Source organism: Haliotis asinina, chromosome 2 (assembly GCF_037392515.1).
Source record: "Haliotis asinina isolate JCU_RB_2024 chromosome 2, JCU_Hal_asi_v2, whole genome shotgun sequence".
NCBI lineage: Eukaryota > Metazoa > Mollusca > Gastropoda > Lepetellida > Haliotidae > Haliotis > Haliotis asinina.
Genome location: NC_090281.1, coordinates 7,758,621 through 7,776,839, shown reverse-complemented (window position 1 = coordinate 7,776,839; position 18,219 = coordinate 7,758,621). Strand labels below are relative to the sequence as shown.

General features: G+C 41.4%; 1 protein-coding gene across 1 annotated transcript; it reads right to left on the bottom strand.

Annotated features, from left to right (window-relative positions):
• Positions 1-755: 755 nt before the first annotated feature.
• Positions 756-17,264, bottom strand: LOC137272237 (uncharacterized). Its single transcript, XM_067804597.1, has 18 exons — positions 16,994-17,264; positions 14,339-14,619; positions 13,492-13,646; positions 12,547-12,784; positions 11,552-11,657; positions 10,792-10,891; positions 10,162-10,257; positions 9,263-9,313; positions 8,879-8,963; positions 8,232-8,291; positions 7,193-7,369; positions 6,564-6,702; positions 5,998-6,048; positions 5,307-5,415; positions 3,824-3,896; positions 2,975-3,136; positions 1,744-1,889; positions 756-1,292 (listed from the first exon to the last, which is right to left on the bottom strand). The coding sequence occupies exons 1-18, from the start codon at positions 17,073-17,075 to the stop codon at positions 824-826; spliced, it is 2,580 nt and encodes an 859-aa protein (XP_067660698.1). The 5' UTR covers positions 17,076-17,264; the 3' UTR covers positions 756-823.
• Positions 17,265-18,219: the final 955 nt, after the last annotated feature.

The window sequence follows — 18,219 nt, the reverse complement described above, 5'->3', positions numbered from 1 at the left end:
CGTCCAGGTGAGCAGCTGTTCTGTACATTTGGATAGAACAACAGTTAGTGAGTGAGTGAGTGAGTGAGTGAGTGTTTTAATTAATGAAAACAGCAAACACCTAATGCAGATAATGAACATGTCGAGTGTGTGTTCAAGTGAGTGAGTGAGTACGTTTTACACTGACGACGGGAATCATTCTTAGTGAGGCATATGTCACCTGGAACTGATTTGTATTTCCATAATGTGGTCGTATTATCAGATGTGTCGAATGTTCTAACCGAATCCGAGTAAAGAGCAACAGCGTACCCCGTCGTCTTTGGCGATACATGATTACGTCCCTTGGGCGAGCCGGATCCTGGTTCCATTGTCGCTCTTATAAAAAGGTTGTAAAACGATTTATACCTCAAGGGTTTGCTTTTTCCATTAAAGCCGGCGTTATACAAAACTCTTTCACAGTATACCAAGTCTCTCGGCCCATCAGTAGATAGGTACCTGGCATGATAACATGAGAGTATTGCTGTAGCCTCCAAGCGCCTTACAGTCAAGCTTGTGTCGAGTTCCCCAGACGAGAAGGGCATCAACTGCTCTGATCCATTAACCGAGTTATTAATGGTGTGCCCTTAATATGTTAAAACATATTGCTAAAAAAAGCTAGAAACCTTATTCGCTCAATCCGTATAAATGCATATTTACAACTCATTTGCTCACTCCCTATAAATATATATTTAATACTCATTTATCACAAAAGTAGGTTCATGAACAAAACGAACTGGAATGGTTTAACAATATTTATTCATCACATTCGTAAACAAAAAGGAATACATGAATGATTAGTCCTCGTTCAGTGCAGAACTTTCATCACCAACAAAGCTACAAGAACGCTGCTCACAAGCCCTGTTAGCGTCGTCGATCCGGAGGGAGTAGTCGTCTTTGTCATCTGTGTTGTCGGTTTCTTTGGGGTCTTCGACGTTATGGACGTTGTCTTCGGCGTTGTTGTAGGTGATGTTGCTGGCGGCGTCGGAGGTGCAGCCGTTGTTGTTATGTCCCATGTGCAGTCCAGGCTTGATGGGAAGGTAAAACTACTTCCGCTTTCCTCGTAAAGAAGGAAGTTTGAGCATCCAGAGGAACTGGAGGGTTTCGATTCTGACGTCACATTGCCGTCGACGGCGTAGGAAAGCGTCACTACTTCCGATGGTGTGCCTCTCAAGGTCAAGGCCACGGCAGAGTCTGTCACCCATATTTTGAACACCCTCTGCGGGGACATTGGCACCCATTTGTTCAGGTCACCGATAATGACCACCTCTGTTGATCTATCAAGAGAAAATATAGGATGAAAGATACATCAACGTTGTTTTCCGAGTACAAACTGAATCACAATTGTACCAAATTATAGCAACCTTGTCATAAGGAATTCGTTATGGCAGTTCTAAGAAACAGTTTTGAAACGTATAAGAACTGTCACTTCGTCATGTATTATGAACAACAGTTTTCACTTTCAAAAGCTCTTAGTTTTCAAAGTTTTCATTGAACACATGAATAGTCATTGAACGGCGAAAGATCTTGTGGAGTTATACGGTGTTTTTGCAAGAAGAATTACCTGGATTAATATATATATTAATCCCGATTTATATATATAGACCCCCCTCCCCCCCGTCTCTCTCTCTCTCTCTCTCTCTCTCTCTCTCTCTCTCTCTCTCTGTGTGTGTGTGTGTGTGTGTGTGTGTCACTCTGTCAAGGCAAAAACCAGTCACAGTTACCCACCCAATACTGATGACCGGCGAGGTGTAGTAGAGACAGTAGTACAGGTCATCCTCCAGGCTACACGCTGGGACAGTGAAGGGCTGCATGTCGTCAAAGTCCACCATGGTACTCGTATCGTTTGCCAGAAATATTTTGCTCCTTTTGTACTGAAAAAGCGTGTAGGATTAAATTAAAGTATAGTCAACTATGTTTTCAGCATATCGCCAAATGACGAATTAGCTGAGTGTGTGAATTAACATATTTGACTTATATAGTATGCCACCAATACGGTGACTATTGAAGTCTGTAGCTGGAGCCATTTGTGACCAACTCGTGTTGTTCCAGGACAAGTCGAATTGCGACTCGTATCTCTCTGTTATTACAGGCAAGTCGAATGATTCATGAACATCAGAACTACTTTAAGAAGGAGCAACATTTCTATTCCTGTTTGATGCCAGTGGTAGACTATTTGCTTCGTATCACGTAAGCAGTCGAACATTGCAGTATTTATTTCCTAAAACTGCCAGAAGCCCTAGGACAAGTCTGGATCGTCTGAAATACATGTGCATGCATTTGAATCTTTCACCGTCAATCGCATTCTACTTTTTATCTAATAAAAACTTAACATTAGGCAGTATAATTATGTTAGGTAAGTTCTTTCTATTTTCACTATGACGATATCTCCATAATTTGTAAATAATGACATAAGGCTATAACTGATATAAGTATTCGGGATTATTTTTTACCAAAGCACCGCAATCATTACGCGCGTTCTGATAGCTTCATCGTATATTCGCACATAACAAGCATTGAGACGGGGATGACTCTTCTTGGAGGTTACGGAAAGGGGCGAGTGCTACCGAATATACCCAGCGCATGAACTCAGTTAGCGGACAACCTTGCGGTGCGCTATTTATCTCCAGCTGATACCCAGCATCATGGAGAGGAATATTTCAGTTACAGAAAAGGATAACATATAAGTATTACCGTACGAAGGTCACACGAAGGTAATCTTGTCATTATTTTCCACATGGGCCCATAATTATGTTATTTTTCACATGGGCCCATAATTATGTTTTTTTCAAAAGGAGTGAAAATCGTCGTAACACTCTGAAATCTACCCGGTCCCACCCATAATGTGAGTCATCTAGTTGTAATAAACTAATATAACATGAGTTTTTCAGTTCCGTTTTCCTTATGAACGTGACAAACATTGGTTCTCACTGAAGTGAACATGGTAGCTGAATCTTACCGTATCCAGGAACGTGATGCCGTCGGCTGCTCGGCGTGTGATGTTGTATGGGGTGGAGGTATTTGCAGCAAATATGATGCCGAATCTGAGGTCCACGTCATCAAAATGTGTGTAGGTAGTCCACAACTCACCATCAGGCCCGCTGCCATCTTGGAATGCGGCCTTGATGTAGAATGAAAAATAGTCAGTAGGTGTGTTGTTGGGTTTCAAACTGAAACACCTCGAGGTCGACGCTGCCATCTATGCGAATACTAATATAAACTGTTAAAATGTCGGGGATATTGGATTTACAAGATCGATAAAATGCAAATTATGAAGCCAAGGAGAAAACAAATGATGAAGAGAAATTTAGAGAAAATGTGACAATTTATTCCATTCCTATAATGGAAATGTGTATCTCTCTCTCTCTCCCTCCCTCTCTCTCTCTCTCTCTCTCTCTCTCTCTCTCACACACACACACACACACACACACACGCACGCACGCACACTGGCATCGGCAAGTGGTATCCTCGCAAAATGTAATATCCCCTACTTTTTTGAGTGGTATAAATGATCAAAGCCACATGGAGTATGGCCGTAGCTGTAGAGCCGGTCGCCATACATTGTATATATCATGTTTGTGGGGAGAGTTCGCCTGCCAGCTTCGAAATGATCATCATAATGGTGAACAGCTGCAGGCCCATATCCGTTTTACTTTCATCATATATCTAACAGTGTGTTTCGAGGTATATACCCCTACAATACGCTTACACGCCCCCTACAATACGCTTACACGCCATACTGTTAATTAACAACGGTGTCAGGAGAAACTCTCCCTCACTACTGAGGGTACATGGTGATGGACAATACCTCAACTATCTGATCGTCTATAGCAGTCGCCGGTCGGGACGGCTTCAGAATCAGCCCGTCATCGTTACAGCATCTGGAAAATCAACATGGTATGTATGTAACACGTCCTCTGGACCCGTGAATGTCCGGGATAGACTAGATCTTCAGCTACCCATGCTTGCCACAAAAAGCGACTCGGCTTGGCGTAAGAGGCGACTAACGGGATCGGGTGGTCAGACTCGCAGAAACATATCATCCGTTCCCAACTGCGCTGATCGATGCTGATGGTGTTGATCACTAGATTGCCTGGTACAGACCGCTGAGGGCGGCGGAAACTAAACTCACTCACTCACACATCCACTGTGACGTCATTACGAATTATACTTTTCACAGGGAGTCTTGTCTCATTGTGTGCATGGATAGTTGTATGGCCTATAGTCAAAATAATACCAGGTTTCAAATTCTATATATCATCAATTATCACGCACTTTCTGTGCACAAGAGGGCAGTGTGACTGTCTGCACGTTTCCTGCCACGCTCATCTGAAACATGATGTTCACCTCTACCTCTTAACGTCTTGCACAGTTCGTTGCACATACTTTGTACAATTGTAATTGGTCGTCAGCGACCAACAAGGTCGGGAGGTCAGGGTTGCTGACACATACCATCGTCTCCTAATAGTGTAGAGCGATGCTACTGATGTTAATCACTGGATTGTCTGGTCCAGACTTTATTTACAAACCGCCGTCGTATAGCTGGAAAATTGCTAGGTGTGGCGTGACACAACAAACATCGTCCTTGTTATCCACTATATATACTTTTACATCTTTCTGTAACGGGTGCCTTTACACAATACTGATTACACAAGGCAATATAATTTAAGCAGGTTTTTCACAACATTAAGGACACTTCATAACTTGTATCTATTGTCACCGTAGCTATTTCACTTTCATGCATAGTTAAGGTAATATTCACAACGTTCGTTCATGCAAATGTCCTTCGTACAACGGTAAAGTACGACAGTTACAGTCTACAGTTACAGTCTAACGAAAGTTACAGTCTACAGTTACAGTCAAACGACAATTACAGTCTATAGTTACAGTCTAACGACAGTTACAGTCTAACGACAGTTACAGTCTAACGGCAGTTACAGTCTACAGTTACAGTCTACAGTTACAGTCTAACGACAGTTACAGTCTAAAGACATTTACAGTCTACAGTTACAGTTTAACGACAGTTACAGTCTACAGTTACAGTCTACAGTTACAGTCTAACGACAGTTACAGTCTAACGACAGTTACAGTCTACAGTTACAGTCTAACGACAGTTACAGTCTACAGTTACAGTCTAACGACAGTTACAGTCTAAAGACATTTACAGTCTACAGTTACAGTTTAACGACAGTTACAGTCTACAGTTACAGTCTAACGACAGTTAGTCTACAGTTACAGTCTAACGACAGTTACAGTCTACAGTTACAGTCTAACCACAGTTACAGTCTAACCTCATGAGGAGATCCTTGTCAGTGCCGTTGATCATATCCCCCGGACCAACAGGACCTGTACTGAGAACAGCCACTATGGTCTGTATGATAGGATACGGCTCTGTTGCATCTGGAGTCAAAACATGATACGCTGGTTATGCATGTGGAGTTTGAAAGTTAGGCATAGCAGCATAGCAGCAAAAGTATATTTATGTCATTAACCACTCTTGAAGAGACACGATGTTGTGGTTATAGTTGATTCTCAGAACAACCGCTAGCCATTCTGAGTGAAAGAAAATATATAGAGGATATTTTGTTAATGTTGTCAAATAACATATATGTTTCATCGAGTGGTCTGACAAAGTTGATATGTTCACGAGTGGCGTGATTCATGTGTCGATGAATCTCAACCAAATAAACAGCTTACACATATTACTTTCGTAAATCAGACATACGATATCTAAAGCGTTTTTCAAATACATTTTCCATGTTATTTTGACCTTCAGATCAATGCACAGGAAAGGGGCGTAACTCTCGTAACATGCGATGGTTGGTTTGTGCAATCGTGATTCGAAGCTGGTATGTGTTAAACAGCATTTAAAAAAGATCCGTGGATATTGCAAAGACATCCATGTGTTCATCCAATCACGATCCGTTCTTATGATATATTCCTTCAAGCATAACTCTCACTTTGAAAACCATAAATACTTACTTTTACTTCTCGACACATCTCCTGGTGTAGTGTGAGATCCATTTGTTCTGTCTGATCAACAAACAACAAAGTCAACTCAGTGCAGATGTTAACACTCATTAAATCAGATCAGTCGGACGTTTTACCGCACGCCAAGACCCGTGGATATCCCTTTACAGTCCGTGTCTGAAAGACGTTAAGTGACTAACAAAGAGTGGACAATAGCCAGTCAGAAAACATCTCTCTTGACCTTTACAACGCAAATAACATTTTGGCGACAAATATTGTAAAAATATAAATGAACAAAAGAAGAATATGGAATGTTTCATTGATTGCACACCAGAACAGCGAGCTGTGAAAACCCACTTCGGTTTCGAACATTACTCCTATCGAAGCAAGGGCTGAATTCGTTCATTCGTACACCATGGCTTGTTATTCGGAATCGTAGTAATGATGAGTAATGTCCTACTGCAGGCATGATGTTTCACGATTAACGGGGTCTGAATTCAAAGAAGAGGCGTTATTCTTTTGCGGAATGGGTCTATATTTGCAGGAACAAATGCTATGATGAGACTGTGGCCTCTCACCGTATGGGTTTCCGGGCTGTATTTCCGTTGTCCAGAATGTGTCCTTGGAAGGGGCGAGTCCCATCGCATAGGCGAACAGTGACGTGATTCCGATCTTCCACTGGTCATCTAGGAGCTGGTAGTCGTCACTGACCCGGGCCTGATTGTCATGTGGACAGTGTTACAGGTGATGAGTAACACGGTTGTATACAATCTTCACTAAATGATTTTGAGAACATCTATGTTATATGTTGTGGGTAGTAAAACAAATTCTCAATGGTCTTCCATTGCACACTGTGTGCGCATATGTTTTATATAACGATGGTATTGATATTATTGATTATTGTGGACTCACCCGTGAGCACCATCAGACTCTACAGGGCTTCTCTACATAGAGACCTACGGTACTGGGAGAGGACTCGCCTGTTAACTGTGGGCACCATCAGACTCTGTAGAGCTTCTCTGGGTAGGGACAAGCGGTACTGGGAGTAGTCTCACCTGTGTAACTGTAGGCACCATCAGGCTCTGTAGGGCTTCTCTGGGTAGGGACAAGCGGTATTGGGAGTAGTCTCACCTGTGTAACTGTAGGCACCATCAGGCTCTGTAGGGCTTCTCTGGGTAGGGACAAGCGGTACTGGGAGACAACTCACCTGTGTAACTGTGGGCACCATCAGACTCTGTAGGGCTTCTCTGGGTAGGGACATGCAGTACTGGATGGTCATGTTGTTCTTCAGTGCACCTTTCCCCATCTGTTCCAGCCACCGTTGACCAAGTGTGAGGTCATCTTGCAAAGCTTCAAGTCCTATGAGCTGGGCATTGAGCCAGTCCTGCCACGACACATCACGGCCATAAAACATCAAACACTTTGATGCTGGAAATCCATGTGTAAAAAGGAAGTACCTGGTAGCGATAGCACTGACATCTGGCTTCTGTCTGGTCATCTTTCTTGTCCTACCTGTAACTACTTTGCACCTGGCAGTACTAAATGTATCTCTGCTTCTATTTTGTCCATTATCAATTTGTGATTATCAGTTGTCAGTTCTGATGTAATCCCTGTCTTCTATAGGGCCATACCTATTGCCCCTAACTTACTGCTGTCCTCCCTTACTAAATTTGTACCAATGTTATCTTACATTGTATGTTCATTCTAAAGATAAAATAACGAAAAAGCGAAAACGGCAAAACTCGTGGCAAATGGTTGTTCACACACTGTAAGAAGTCGACCTTTATTCATTATTCATGGTACATGGACAGGTTAAAAGTAGAATTTGTACAGTTGAATATAGTGTAGGATAAATTGCAATACGTTTTAGACGTTGTACATTCTTTGTAAGTGCTGTAGTAAATCAATTACTATTCTGCCCCAAACCAGGATGAATAAATCCATTACCAACAAGAACAGCGTTAGGTCTAATGATACAATGTCGACCCCTGTTGCCATAAAATGTCAAAGTATGACGCCCAGTTTGTGGCGACAAAGCACGGCCCGGCCGGCTCGACCGCATATAGGGCTGTTTGAATGGGGCATCCGGGTATAGGACTGGGCTAATCCCACAATAACGGCAGTATTCCGGACAAGCAGTCGATACGGACGTTTTAACACACACCAAACGTCACCATTGTCGTTGAGCTCACTTGTCGGCGAGATCGGACAAAGTGTGAGATTTTACTACCGCTTCTGTTACTCACCTGTTCGTAGAGTACAAGACCCCAGCCGCTAGCCGTCTTCAGCAGGTCATCCCAGAAAGACTTAAATTTAGAGAGTGGGAAACGGGTTGAGAGCCGGCAATATGTGACATAAAATCAGATATTTGTGTGATATAGACACCATGGGAGCATCGTATGCAGGGTAAATAACCGCATGAAATCACGTGGTGAAATGGTCTTCTAACTGAATGTATTTTAGGTTTGGAAATATTTAGAAAACTAATGGGCAATGCATACACCATGGCCGTAGTTCATGAAAACTGTCATAACTTGCCTGATGTCGCTTAACGTAATTTGAATAGACATTAAAACGTGCTAAAATCTCTTCTCTGCCTTTTTGTTTAGAAACGTATAGTAACCGCGTATCGTATCGAAGTGTTTACATATCTGCGGTGTGTGTGTGTGTGTGTGTGTGTGTGTGTGTGTGTGTGTGAGAGAGAGAGAGAGAGAGAGAGAGAGAGGTTTAGCAGTTAGTAATAACTTATTCTGACATTTAACTGTTAGTAACAGTTCAAACATTTAAGAGAGAGAGAGAGAGAGAGAGAGTAAGAGAGAGAGAGAGAGAGAGGGGTTTAGCAGTTAGTAATAACCTGTTCTGACAGTTGAGAGAGAGAGAGAGAGAAACTCACCTGGTCATCAGGTAAAGAGATAAGTTGCCCCTCAATAAAGTTGTACTTTCCGCCATTTTGTTTGGCATACGTGGCATTGCGGGACCTGTGTGAAACACAATATGACTATAATTTCTGTAGGTGTGTTTTTGATAAAATAACATCAGGCCACCCACTGAGAGCGTGAAATTTCCATAATACTTTCCTTATGAGACTTAATTTGGCATTCTCAGCTTCTTACAAGTATTACAAATGTTTGGGCTCTTTTAAATATGCGGTTATTATTTACTGATGTTAAGTCTGGGTATGTGATGTTAGTGGTTTGGAAGCTGCTGGTGTAATATTCTATATATTGAGCTGGGTTATCCTGCCGCCCCCTATAGTGTTTGAAACAAGTGAACGAACCAGTATCTGTTGTGGGCAGCCAGCGGAAGACCAAGCTTCTTATGAAGGAACCTGAAAGAAACACACCAAATGAGAACACACCAAGTGCACAAAAACTATTGTGGGAAGTGAATTATCAACGTCCAAGGAGTGTAGTCTGTTTGTGGTTTAACACGGCACTCAAGAGTACACCAGCTGTACGGCAGTATGTAAATAACTGCACCAAACAATCCAGTGACGGATCACAAGAAGAGCACCGATCTATACAACCGCGAGTCTGGCCTGTACTGTGAGTTACCTTTTACGGCAACTGGTGTAAACAGCCAGATCTGATCTTTGTGGACGCCCATATCTGATGGAACTCTGTCCCACTTGCCACAGATACAAGAGATGAATCCAAGCTTAAGGTGGTCAAATATACAAGAATCCCTTCTCCAGACATTCCTATACCGTCTGTGTACTAGGTGCAGGTGTTGCAGGAAACGGATCTCTTCCTCTTTTGAGTGGCATTTTAGAAGCTGGGAAGTACAACATTGACAAACCTTATGGATAACAACTTCTTCATACGAGAGTGCGACGTTTCGATACAGATTCTTGTACCGCTGTCAAACAGGAATGACGCGATCTGGATAGAAACGTCGGACTCTCATTATACAGAAGTTGTTATCCATACAGTTTGTCAGTTTTGGATGTCCTCCTTCGCGAGTGAAGATCAAGGTCACCATATTGTTGTACATAAGACAAAATATTATGGATGTCAACTTCTTCTATTTCGTCTTTTATTTAATTTCAACTTCTATATGCCTCTCAAGAACCTCACCACGTTGATGGCCAGTCTGGGGTCGACTCTAGTGATTCTGTGCGTTATTTACCTGCACAAAACTACGAGACTAGCTACTGGAGTTTATAATACTGCTTACTGTAGACCATGAGGAAATATATCCGGCATTGCTGTCCATGACGTCACACCATTTAGAGGACCCTTGTAATACCACCAGGAGTCAAGCTGCATGTATCTGTTGAAAACCCAAATATATATTAACAACTCACAGATAGTGCCACGTATATTTATATCACTGACTGAAACAATTCAACATGCCACACATGCCAAATTATAGCGAGATATGTCATCAAGACGTGTGATGGATTTCCAAAAGATGACAAAGCATTGACGGATCCCCACGTTTGTCCGGAAACTTTATTAAATGACCATTGATAACGGATGAGAAATGAAGTCTGCGTTCCCTCTTTCTTAAGAATGTGCACCCATTGCCCCAACCCCACTCCCCCTTTTCTCTCAAAAGGTTGTATCCGGCTCTGCATATACAGATCTTTGAAAACAACCTTTATACCTGGGATGTCATCATACCACTAGTATTAGGGGCAATGTACTTGTGCTCTATCTCAGTAGTGATCCTTATCTTTAGGGGCAATGTACGTGTGCTCTATCTGAGTAGTGATCCTTACCTTTACACCTGTAGAATACAGGCGTGCACATGCGTAAGTATGTGTGCGTGCGTGTGCGCTAAGGAGACGAACGGATGACTCACTTGTATGGTATCGCCATCTGGTCGCTGTAGGATTTAACGTCTATCAGTGTCTGCTCGTAGTCCGTGGTGTTGTCTTCGGTGTGGTAGTAGTAGTAGGCGCCTGCAGAAAGGAGACGTGGATGATTGGATAATGAAAAGGAACCTGAACTGTAGTGATGACTCGTATCGTAGGTCAAAACACCTCAGATTGTAGATTGCTATTTGCCGTCAATGACGTTCTCAGCCTGAGTAACAAACCTGATTATAAGTAAGATAATTGTAAATACAAACAAACCAAATGGAAATCAAACGAATAAACATACAAATGTCTACAAACGAAGACAAACCTAACAGAATGTACAGGTGTATTTTGTTAGGATTAGACTCGAGCGATCTGAATGGTGGCCACAATAAACCTTCAAGTTTCTTTATGAGACTCTAGTTTCAGTGTTCAGAGATCCCATGTTCAGAGATCCCATGTTCAGAGATCCAATGTCTCTCGGTAAAGGATATTTTACGACGCTTTAACCAATTACAAGGCAATGAAATCCTAACATGTATTTGGGATGTATTTTGGATCTCTAATAGAGTTGAGTTACTCCCCACATGACTGACGGCCGAGGTTCATGGTCGAAATAAAAGGAAATTTAAACACCTGACCTTTGATCCAATTGATAAAGGACCTTGCAATCGATAAGGGACATTACTCTGTATAGCACATATGAAATCATCACAAATACAAAGCATTCTAAAAAGAGTAAATATTGATTTGTGCCCTTACCATTATCGGTCCAGTAACCGAGATAGTTGAGGGTTTTATCCAACTTCTTGAAGTAATCGGTTTTGTCGTACCAATAGCGCATGCGCATTCCTAGGTCTTCAAATGCCTGGCAACAACAACATATCATTTGCTATAACTAACAAGGAATTAGATTATCATATCATTATCATGGTTTGTTGTATGACGTCGTACTAAATGGCGGCGATCTGTAGATAATGGAGTCTGGACCAAACAATCCAGTGGTCAACATCACGAGCATCGATCTATGCAGTTGGAATCCAATGATATGCATCAAACGAGTCAGCTGGCCTAACAATCCAATCCCGTTAGTCACCAAGTCTAACCCGGATCTTCATGGGTCCTATATTGGGGAGAGTGTGGCAGATACGCATTATCTGTTCAGTCTAATCGGTAGTTAAGTTATTAGTGATAATCGTCAAGAATACCTGAATGGATCCAGTACACTATTACGTTACGCAGTTTCAGGTTATAAAATGATAAAGGTCACTGGATTATATCCAGGGTCAGTTTTGTCTGAATTTGTTTCACGTTTACACATTTCATGTGTACATGACTGACATTCTTCACTGATAAATACTTCTGAATTGACCTTATAAATAACCTTTATCATGTAAACTTTAAATGTACTACAGGTCTGTGGCCTGTTTAAGTAATGAATAATAATTAAAGCCCGAAGTAATGATAACGCGAGTACACTGGTTTGTGGCTGATAACCTAAGAAACCCCGGAGACCCGGGGTTCGAATCTATGGCATAGGTTTTTGCTATACCCGAGGGACGCAACCTTCATAATATTGGATATCAGATATCTACGATTGGAATGTACAAATCGGAGTTACGTAGCTTTGATCTGCCAGGATATATAGATCCCTAGTGTGCCTGCAACACACCCTACGATCTTGGCATGGTTCCACGTCAATCCGTCATGCCTTGTTCACCGGCCACTAACACTCACGTTAATCCATTAGAACGCACCTTATTGATGCCTTTGTCAGTGAGGTATAAAACTACGTTGATTTCAAATCCCGCGGGCACCGTGTCCACGTCCCCCATAATTCCCCAGTTGATCGTCGATGTCGTCTCGTCGTAGTACATGGACACCGCCATGAAATTGGTGAAGGCTTGCATGATGATGGTGTTGCCGTCTCTGTCAAACAGGACCAGAGGACCACCACCAAGTCCGCCATTTACGTCTAGCGTCTGGGGACTCCATCTGTAACACGATCATCAGGATCACGGATACTTTAGCACTAAGGTCACCGTAACTAACATACATCGACTTAGACCTAAGACAACAGTAGAGCTACGACCTCTATGTAGCCACACAGGTTTTTTAACGTTATTCTAACGTTACGTAAACAGTAGTACTGTTAAACCTGACCTAAACGTAAGCCGTACGGTCAAACAACGTGTATGCTTGAAAACTGGATTTCACCAAACACTTACATAGCGATGAAGAATTAAGCCTACTGTGCTGAAACCACCACCAAACCCCAAGAGAATTTGTTGATGTTAATGTTCCACGAACAGTTTAATGTAAACCGCTTGCGAAAATATCAACATGCTTCAAATTTGGATTTGACCGCATATAACAACGGTTTACAGGACGTTTCTATATGAAAGACAGTTTACCATGCTGTCACTGAATGACGCGGGGTGGCACGGTAGCTTAGGGGTTTATGAGTTCTCTCGAAACGGTGAAGACCGGGTCCGATTCCCTACATGGGTACAATGTACCCCGCCGCCATATTGCTGGGAATATTGTTAAAAGCGAAATAAAACTAAACCCGCTCACTCTACTGAATGCTGTCATGCTCCACTGAAGAACATAAGAGATACAATATCAATGTTTTGAAATAATGTGACTGTATTCTCCTAACCAGCAACCGCCTTTGAATTCACACGGGTAAACAGACTTACAGGCCGATCTTTTTGTTGAAATCCCCCATCATCTGTCCACCAAAGGAAAGGTAACCCAAGATGTTTTGGAGGTCTGTCACGTAGAAACTTGGAAATCCGCTTATTGTGAAGTTGGCATTGGGAGATCTGGTCCCTGTGGTTGTATTCAAGTATGTCTAAAATACACACAATTCAGAATTACATGCAGGCAGTTGAGAAAGGTTCGTTATCCTTTGTCATTATCCAATACGGAACTATAGACTTTATCAAGATTCTCTGATGAGACTTGAGTGTTACGTTACGTTGTTGCGTTTTCTATGTTTAGATACTGGACAGATATAGTTGGCGATATATGTAAATTTTGAAATTATGAATGATGATCTATTTATTCAGTAGCAATCTCATGAATATCAAGCATAAACATACCAATATCCCTAAATTATTTGTCCAGTATATTTGCACACACGTGTACGGCATAGCAGCATGTGGCGTCTATACTACATGGCATGTTTTATGAACAGCAAATCCTGTCTTACTCTTTATAATCACCAGATGGAGGAGCAAGATTTTGCCGTGAAAAGGAATAAAAAAGTCGTTATCCATAAAACGTGTCAGGTATATATATTCGTCCAACTTCAAAATGTTTTCAGCAACTCTGTGTGACATCAAGATCTATTAAATGCATTTACGCTTTTGAAGAACATGAAAATAGCCAAACTGTCTTTTAATAAAAACTTCATTATTCCTTGTATATTATGTGATGTATTATCAGGCACAGGGCACATGGTGTACCTGAGATGTGGTTACACAAATTAGGGTATCCAGAAAATACTTCATGTGTCCATGAAATTGTGTATGAAAGTCCTACCTGTGTGAAAATGATAAGAGGAAGTTGGTCTGTTTGGTAATTCTTCATTGTCGCCTTGAAGGTCAAGTTGTCTGCCTTGTAGTAGCAGTAGCTGTTCTGCCAGGGGCCAAGTTTGTCCATGCCGCTTGCTGCGTATGTGGCATTATCCCTATTAAATAACGTGCCGTCGGCGGTGGAATAACGTTTGCCGTTCCCGTAGAAGAACGATGGAGCTGACTGCAGCCACGTGACATTGTTGTTGCTGATGGAGTATTTGTCGCCAGCAGTGGTGATGACGAAATCTAAAACAGTAACGGACGTAGTTGCAACACAGTTACACACACAGACACACACACAGAAGCACACACACAGACACACACAGACACGCGCAGACACAGACACAGGCACACACAGGCACACACAGGCACACACACAAACACACAAACAGAGGGGGAGAGAGCTAGAGAGAGCGACAGTACAGTGCACTCTTACGTACCGATTGGTCCGAGATGCCATTGTCCAGGTGGCCGTATGGACAAATGGACAAGGTGCTAGACTAGATTAGGGGTTCGAATGCAGTTAGATCTTTTCTCTAACAGAAGAGTAGCATTATCGTGTCGGCCACACATGACATTTGCGTGTTTATAGATAAATGTCTTGTCGACAACATTTATATAGGAGATGCCAAGAAGGATTTTAGAGCTCTAATGTAAACTACATTTGAAAACAACATAGCAGAGTAAAAGTAAATAATGCAAATGGTTCTGTAAGACAATCAAAAAGCATTGTAAGACTACCAGCATACAAACAAACATCATCCTAGATAATTGGTGGAAACACAGTAGTTACCTCTTCAGCTCTCAAACAGATTGCACATTTTATATACATGTACGAACATTGCTTCAAAACAATGATGCTGCGAGTTATGAACAATGCAGACACTGTGACGATATCCTGGCTGACAAACTTTTAACGATAAACATTTGAACGCAGTTAGGAATCTGAAAAATGGTAAATCACTTGGGGCTGATGGTGTTCCAACGGAAGCCATTAAGGAAACCAGTTCGATATTACTGCCCTTCTATAAACGTCTTTTCAACGAGCTTCTCCACACTGGTAATATTCCAGACTCCAGGAACCTTGGTCTTATCGTCCCGTTACATTAAACGGGAGACAGAGAGGATCTCAATAACTACAGGGGTAATGCTCTACTTGATATAATTAGAAAAATATTCACAAGTAGTTTAGATACATGTATGACACTTTGGGCTACAACGCAGGATCTTAATTCCAAGTGTTAAGCAGGCTTTAGAGAAGACTACACTACTACTGACCAAATATTTGTATCAAATTCGGTGATCCACAAGAACATATGGAAAAATCGTGGAACATTGTGCTGTAGTTTCGTTGATATTTTATGAGAAAGCTTTCGATACCGCTGACAGAGACAAGTTTCTATGTATAACAGTGGCCTGCATGGTAAAATTTGCACTGTTTTACGTTCAGTGTAGTCCCATACACAAGCAGCTGTTAGATGTTCGAGGTACAATATGTCTCAATAAATTTACCCAATATGACTGGAGTACGACAAGGTTGTATCTTATCAACAATTCTATTTATTATGTACACTGATGAATTTGTCAACGACATTATAAATATCGACTATAAATACCCTGCCAATTCTTTGAGGGCAATGTCGCTATATTTGGATACAGCATTGTGAGCCTACAGAAAAAATGATATCTTAGAACAGTATTTTACGAAATGGGGACTGTCAATTAATACAAATAACAGAAAGTTTATAGTGTTTAAAATAGGTGGAAGGTAAGAAAAAGAGAAAAACGGTCAGTTGTAACAGAGAAAGGAGAAACTGCCTCCGATTATAAGTATCTTTGATTAACGTTATCTTGTAGAAATGTATTCATAAACGCTCGTGAAGTTTCTTGAAAGCAAAGAAGGCCAAATTTTCTGATAAGAAATTCATGTACGGATATAAAGAATTCCCTTCAATACATTCTTCAAAATATTTGATTGCAAAATCCAGCCTATATTATTATATGGAGCCAAAAACTGGAGAATTAAATAGAAGAAAAGTACACTTCAAGTTTGTGAAAACGTTCTAAACGTTTGTTATTGTTTCAGCCGAATGTGGGAATTACCCTTTACGTGTAAACATATGACGCGAGTTATTTCGTTCGGAATACGTTTGTTTCGACAGCCTGACACACGTTACTCGTATTATATGTTGAAACGTTTGGACGGTAATGGAGACGTTAACTGGCCTTCAGACGTACGATCAATGTTATTTCAACATGGCTTTGCTAATGTATGGATATACCATAATGTTGAAAACTGTGGCTTGTTTCTATATCTTTTAAAACAACGTTGCATAGACATGCACTACCAAGAATGGATGCAAGATATTAGAAAATCAAAATCATTGCACCTTCAGATCTAATATTGTTCCACTATTGTATTTAATTGCACGCTCTTCGCTACATCTGCGTAGACTTTTCACAAAATTCTAATGCGGCTAGTTGGCCATCATGGCCAAAATTAGGAAATAAACCTGTCTGTCAGTCTGTCATTTGCTGATTGCTTGTTCAGTGTCATAATAAATATGAACATGTTCTAATTATGACGTCATTAGTATTACAGCTGTTATAGTGTACTCACCTCCAGACACAAATGTTGCTATGGTTACAAAGACTGAAACCTGTAAAAGCATCTTTAATTCAGCCATGAGAGGACCGAGCATAACGTGCCGCCAGGATCAGGAATACAGAAGGAAAGAAAGTAGACGTTAGCTTATCATATCAGTTTCAGTGTGTAGACCTGTCACCAGCAGCTGACGAGAACTGGGTCACGAGATAAGTACACACCGTAGCATCTACCTACGTGAGATATGACCATCCCTATAGGATGGGGCAAATGATAGTATCACAGTGTGGACAGAGCTCATCAGGTGTCTGATAAAGACGCTGACGATATAGGTATGCTGAATCGGTTTGCGCAATGTCAAGAAGCGTTTCGGCTACTGTTCTTGATCGTTCTGTAAACACCTACAAGGCAGTTCTCCGGTGTAAACTAGTGACTGGGTGGATGAGACTGAATGAGTGAGTCTTCTTTTACGAAACCTCGAGCAATATCACAAACATTCATCGCGGAGGACTCCAAGTACACATTGTACGTACTTTACCATGTCTGGAATCGAACCCGACCATTCAACCTGACAAGACTTACTACAAGTCTAATTCCACATTAACATTCTGCGATTTCAACTGTGAAAAGAGAAAATTCCAGTGAGATATCATGTTTGAAGGACAATCATCCTTTCAGTATGGAATTGACAGAATGTCGGGATGCTACAGAGGAAGTGACGTTTGGGTAGCATAGAGGGAAAAGCTGTCTCTCTCCTCAAAGAATTCACCTGATGTAACCGATCACAGAAAACGATGGGGTTTTAGGTGTCCCACTTGTTTAAATCAAACTATCAGAATTGATCAGTTTACAAAATGTGTTTTAAAATCATCAGATTTGCTCAATAAACGACGTTTCCATTTTGTATGTTGGTGCCTTATGGCGAGATTACGCCTATACCAATTCATACACTGAGAAAAGAAGATTCAGATAAAGTGTGTCCGAGAACGTCCCGACCTCTCACAATCCGAATCAAAGAGCAATATACATCAGTATTAATTATAAAATCAGACTCCAAATGAGCCTAATCCGAACATATCCGAAACAATCAGAGTTACGGCACTCGGAGTCTAAACCCTAAAAACCAACCAAAGGACTCCGAGATCAGAAAAGAAAAGAGGCTATCTACAGCAAAGGTCTACAACCGCAAATCATCAATGGCCTAACCAATCCAATACATTTTGTCTACTATGGCTATCACC

Coding starts and splice junctions, on each gene's coding strand:
- LOC137272237 (XM_067804597.1), bottom strand. CDS start 17,075: ATGCTCGGTCCTCTCATGGCTGAATTAAAGATGCTTTTACAGGTTTCA. Junction 6,049..6,563: donor ACAGCCCGGAAACCCATACG/GTGAGAGGCCAC, acceptor TTTGTTGATCAG/ACAGAACAAATGGATCTCAC. Junction 3,137..3,823: donor TAGACGATCAGATAGTTGAG/GTATTGTCCATC, acceptor TTCTACATCAAG/GCCGCATTCCAAGATGGCAG.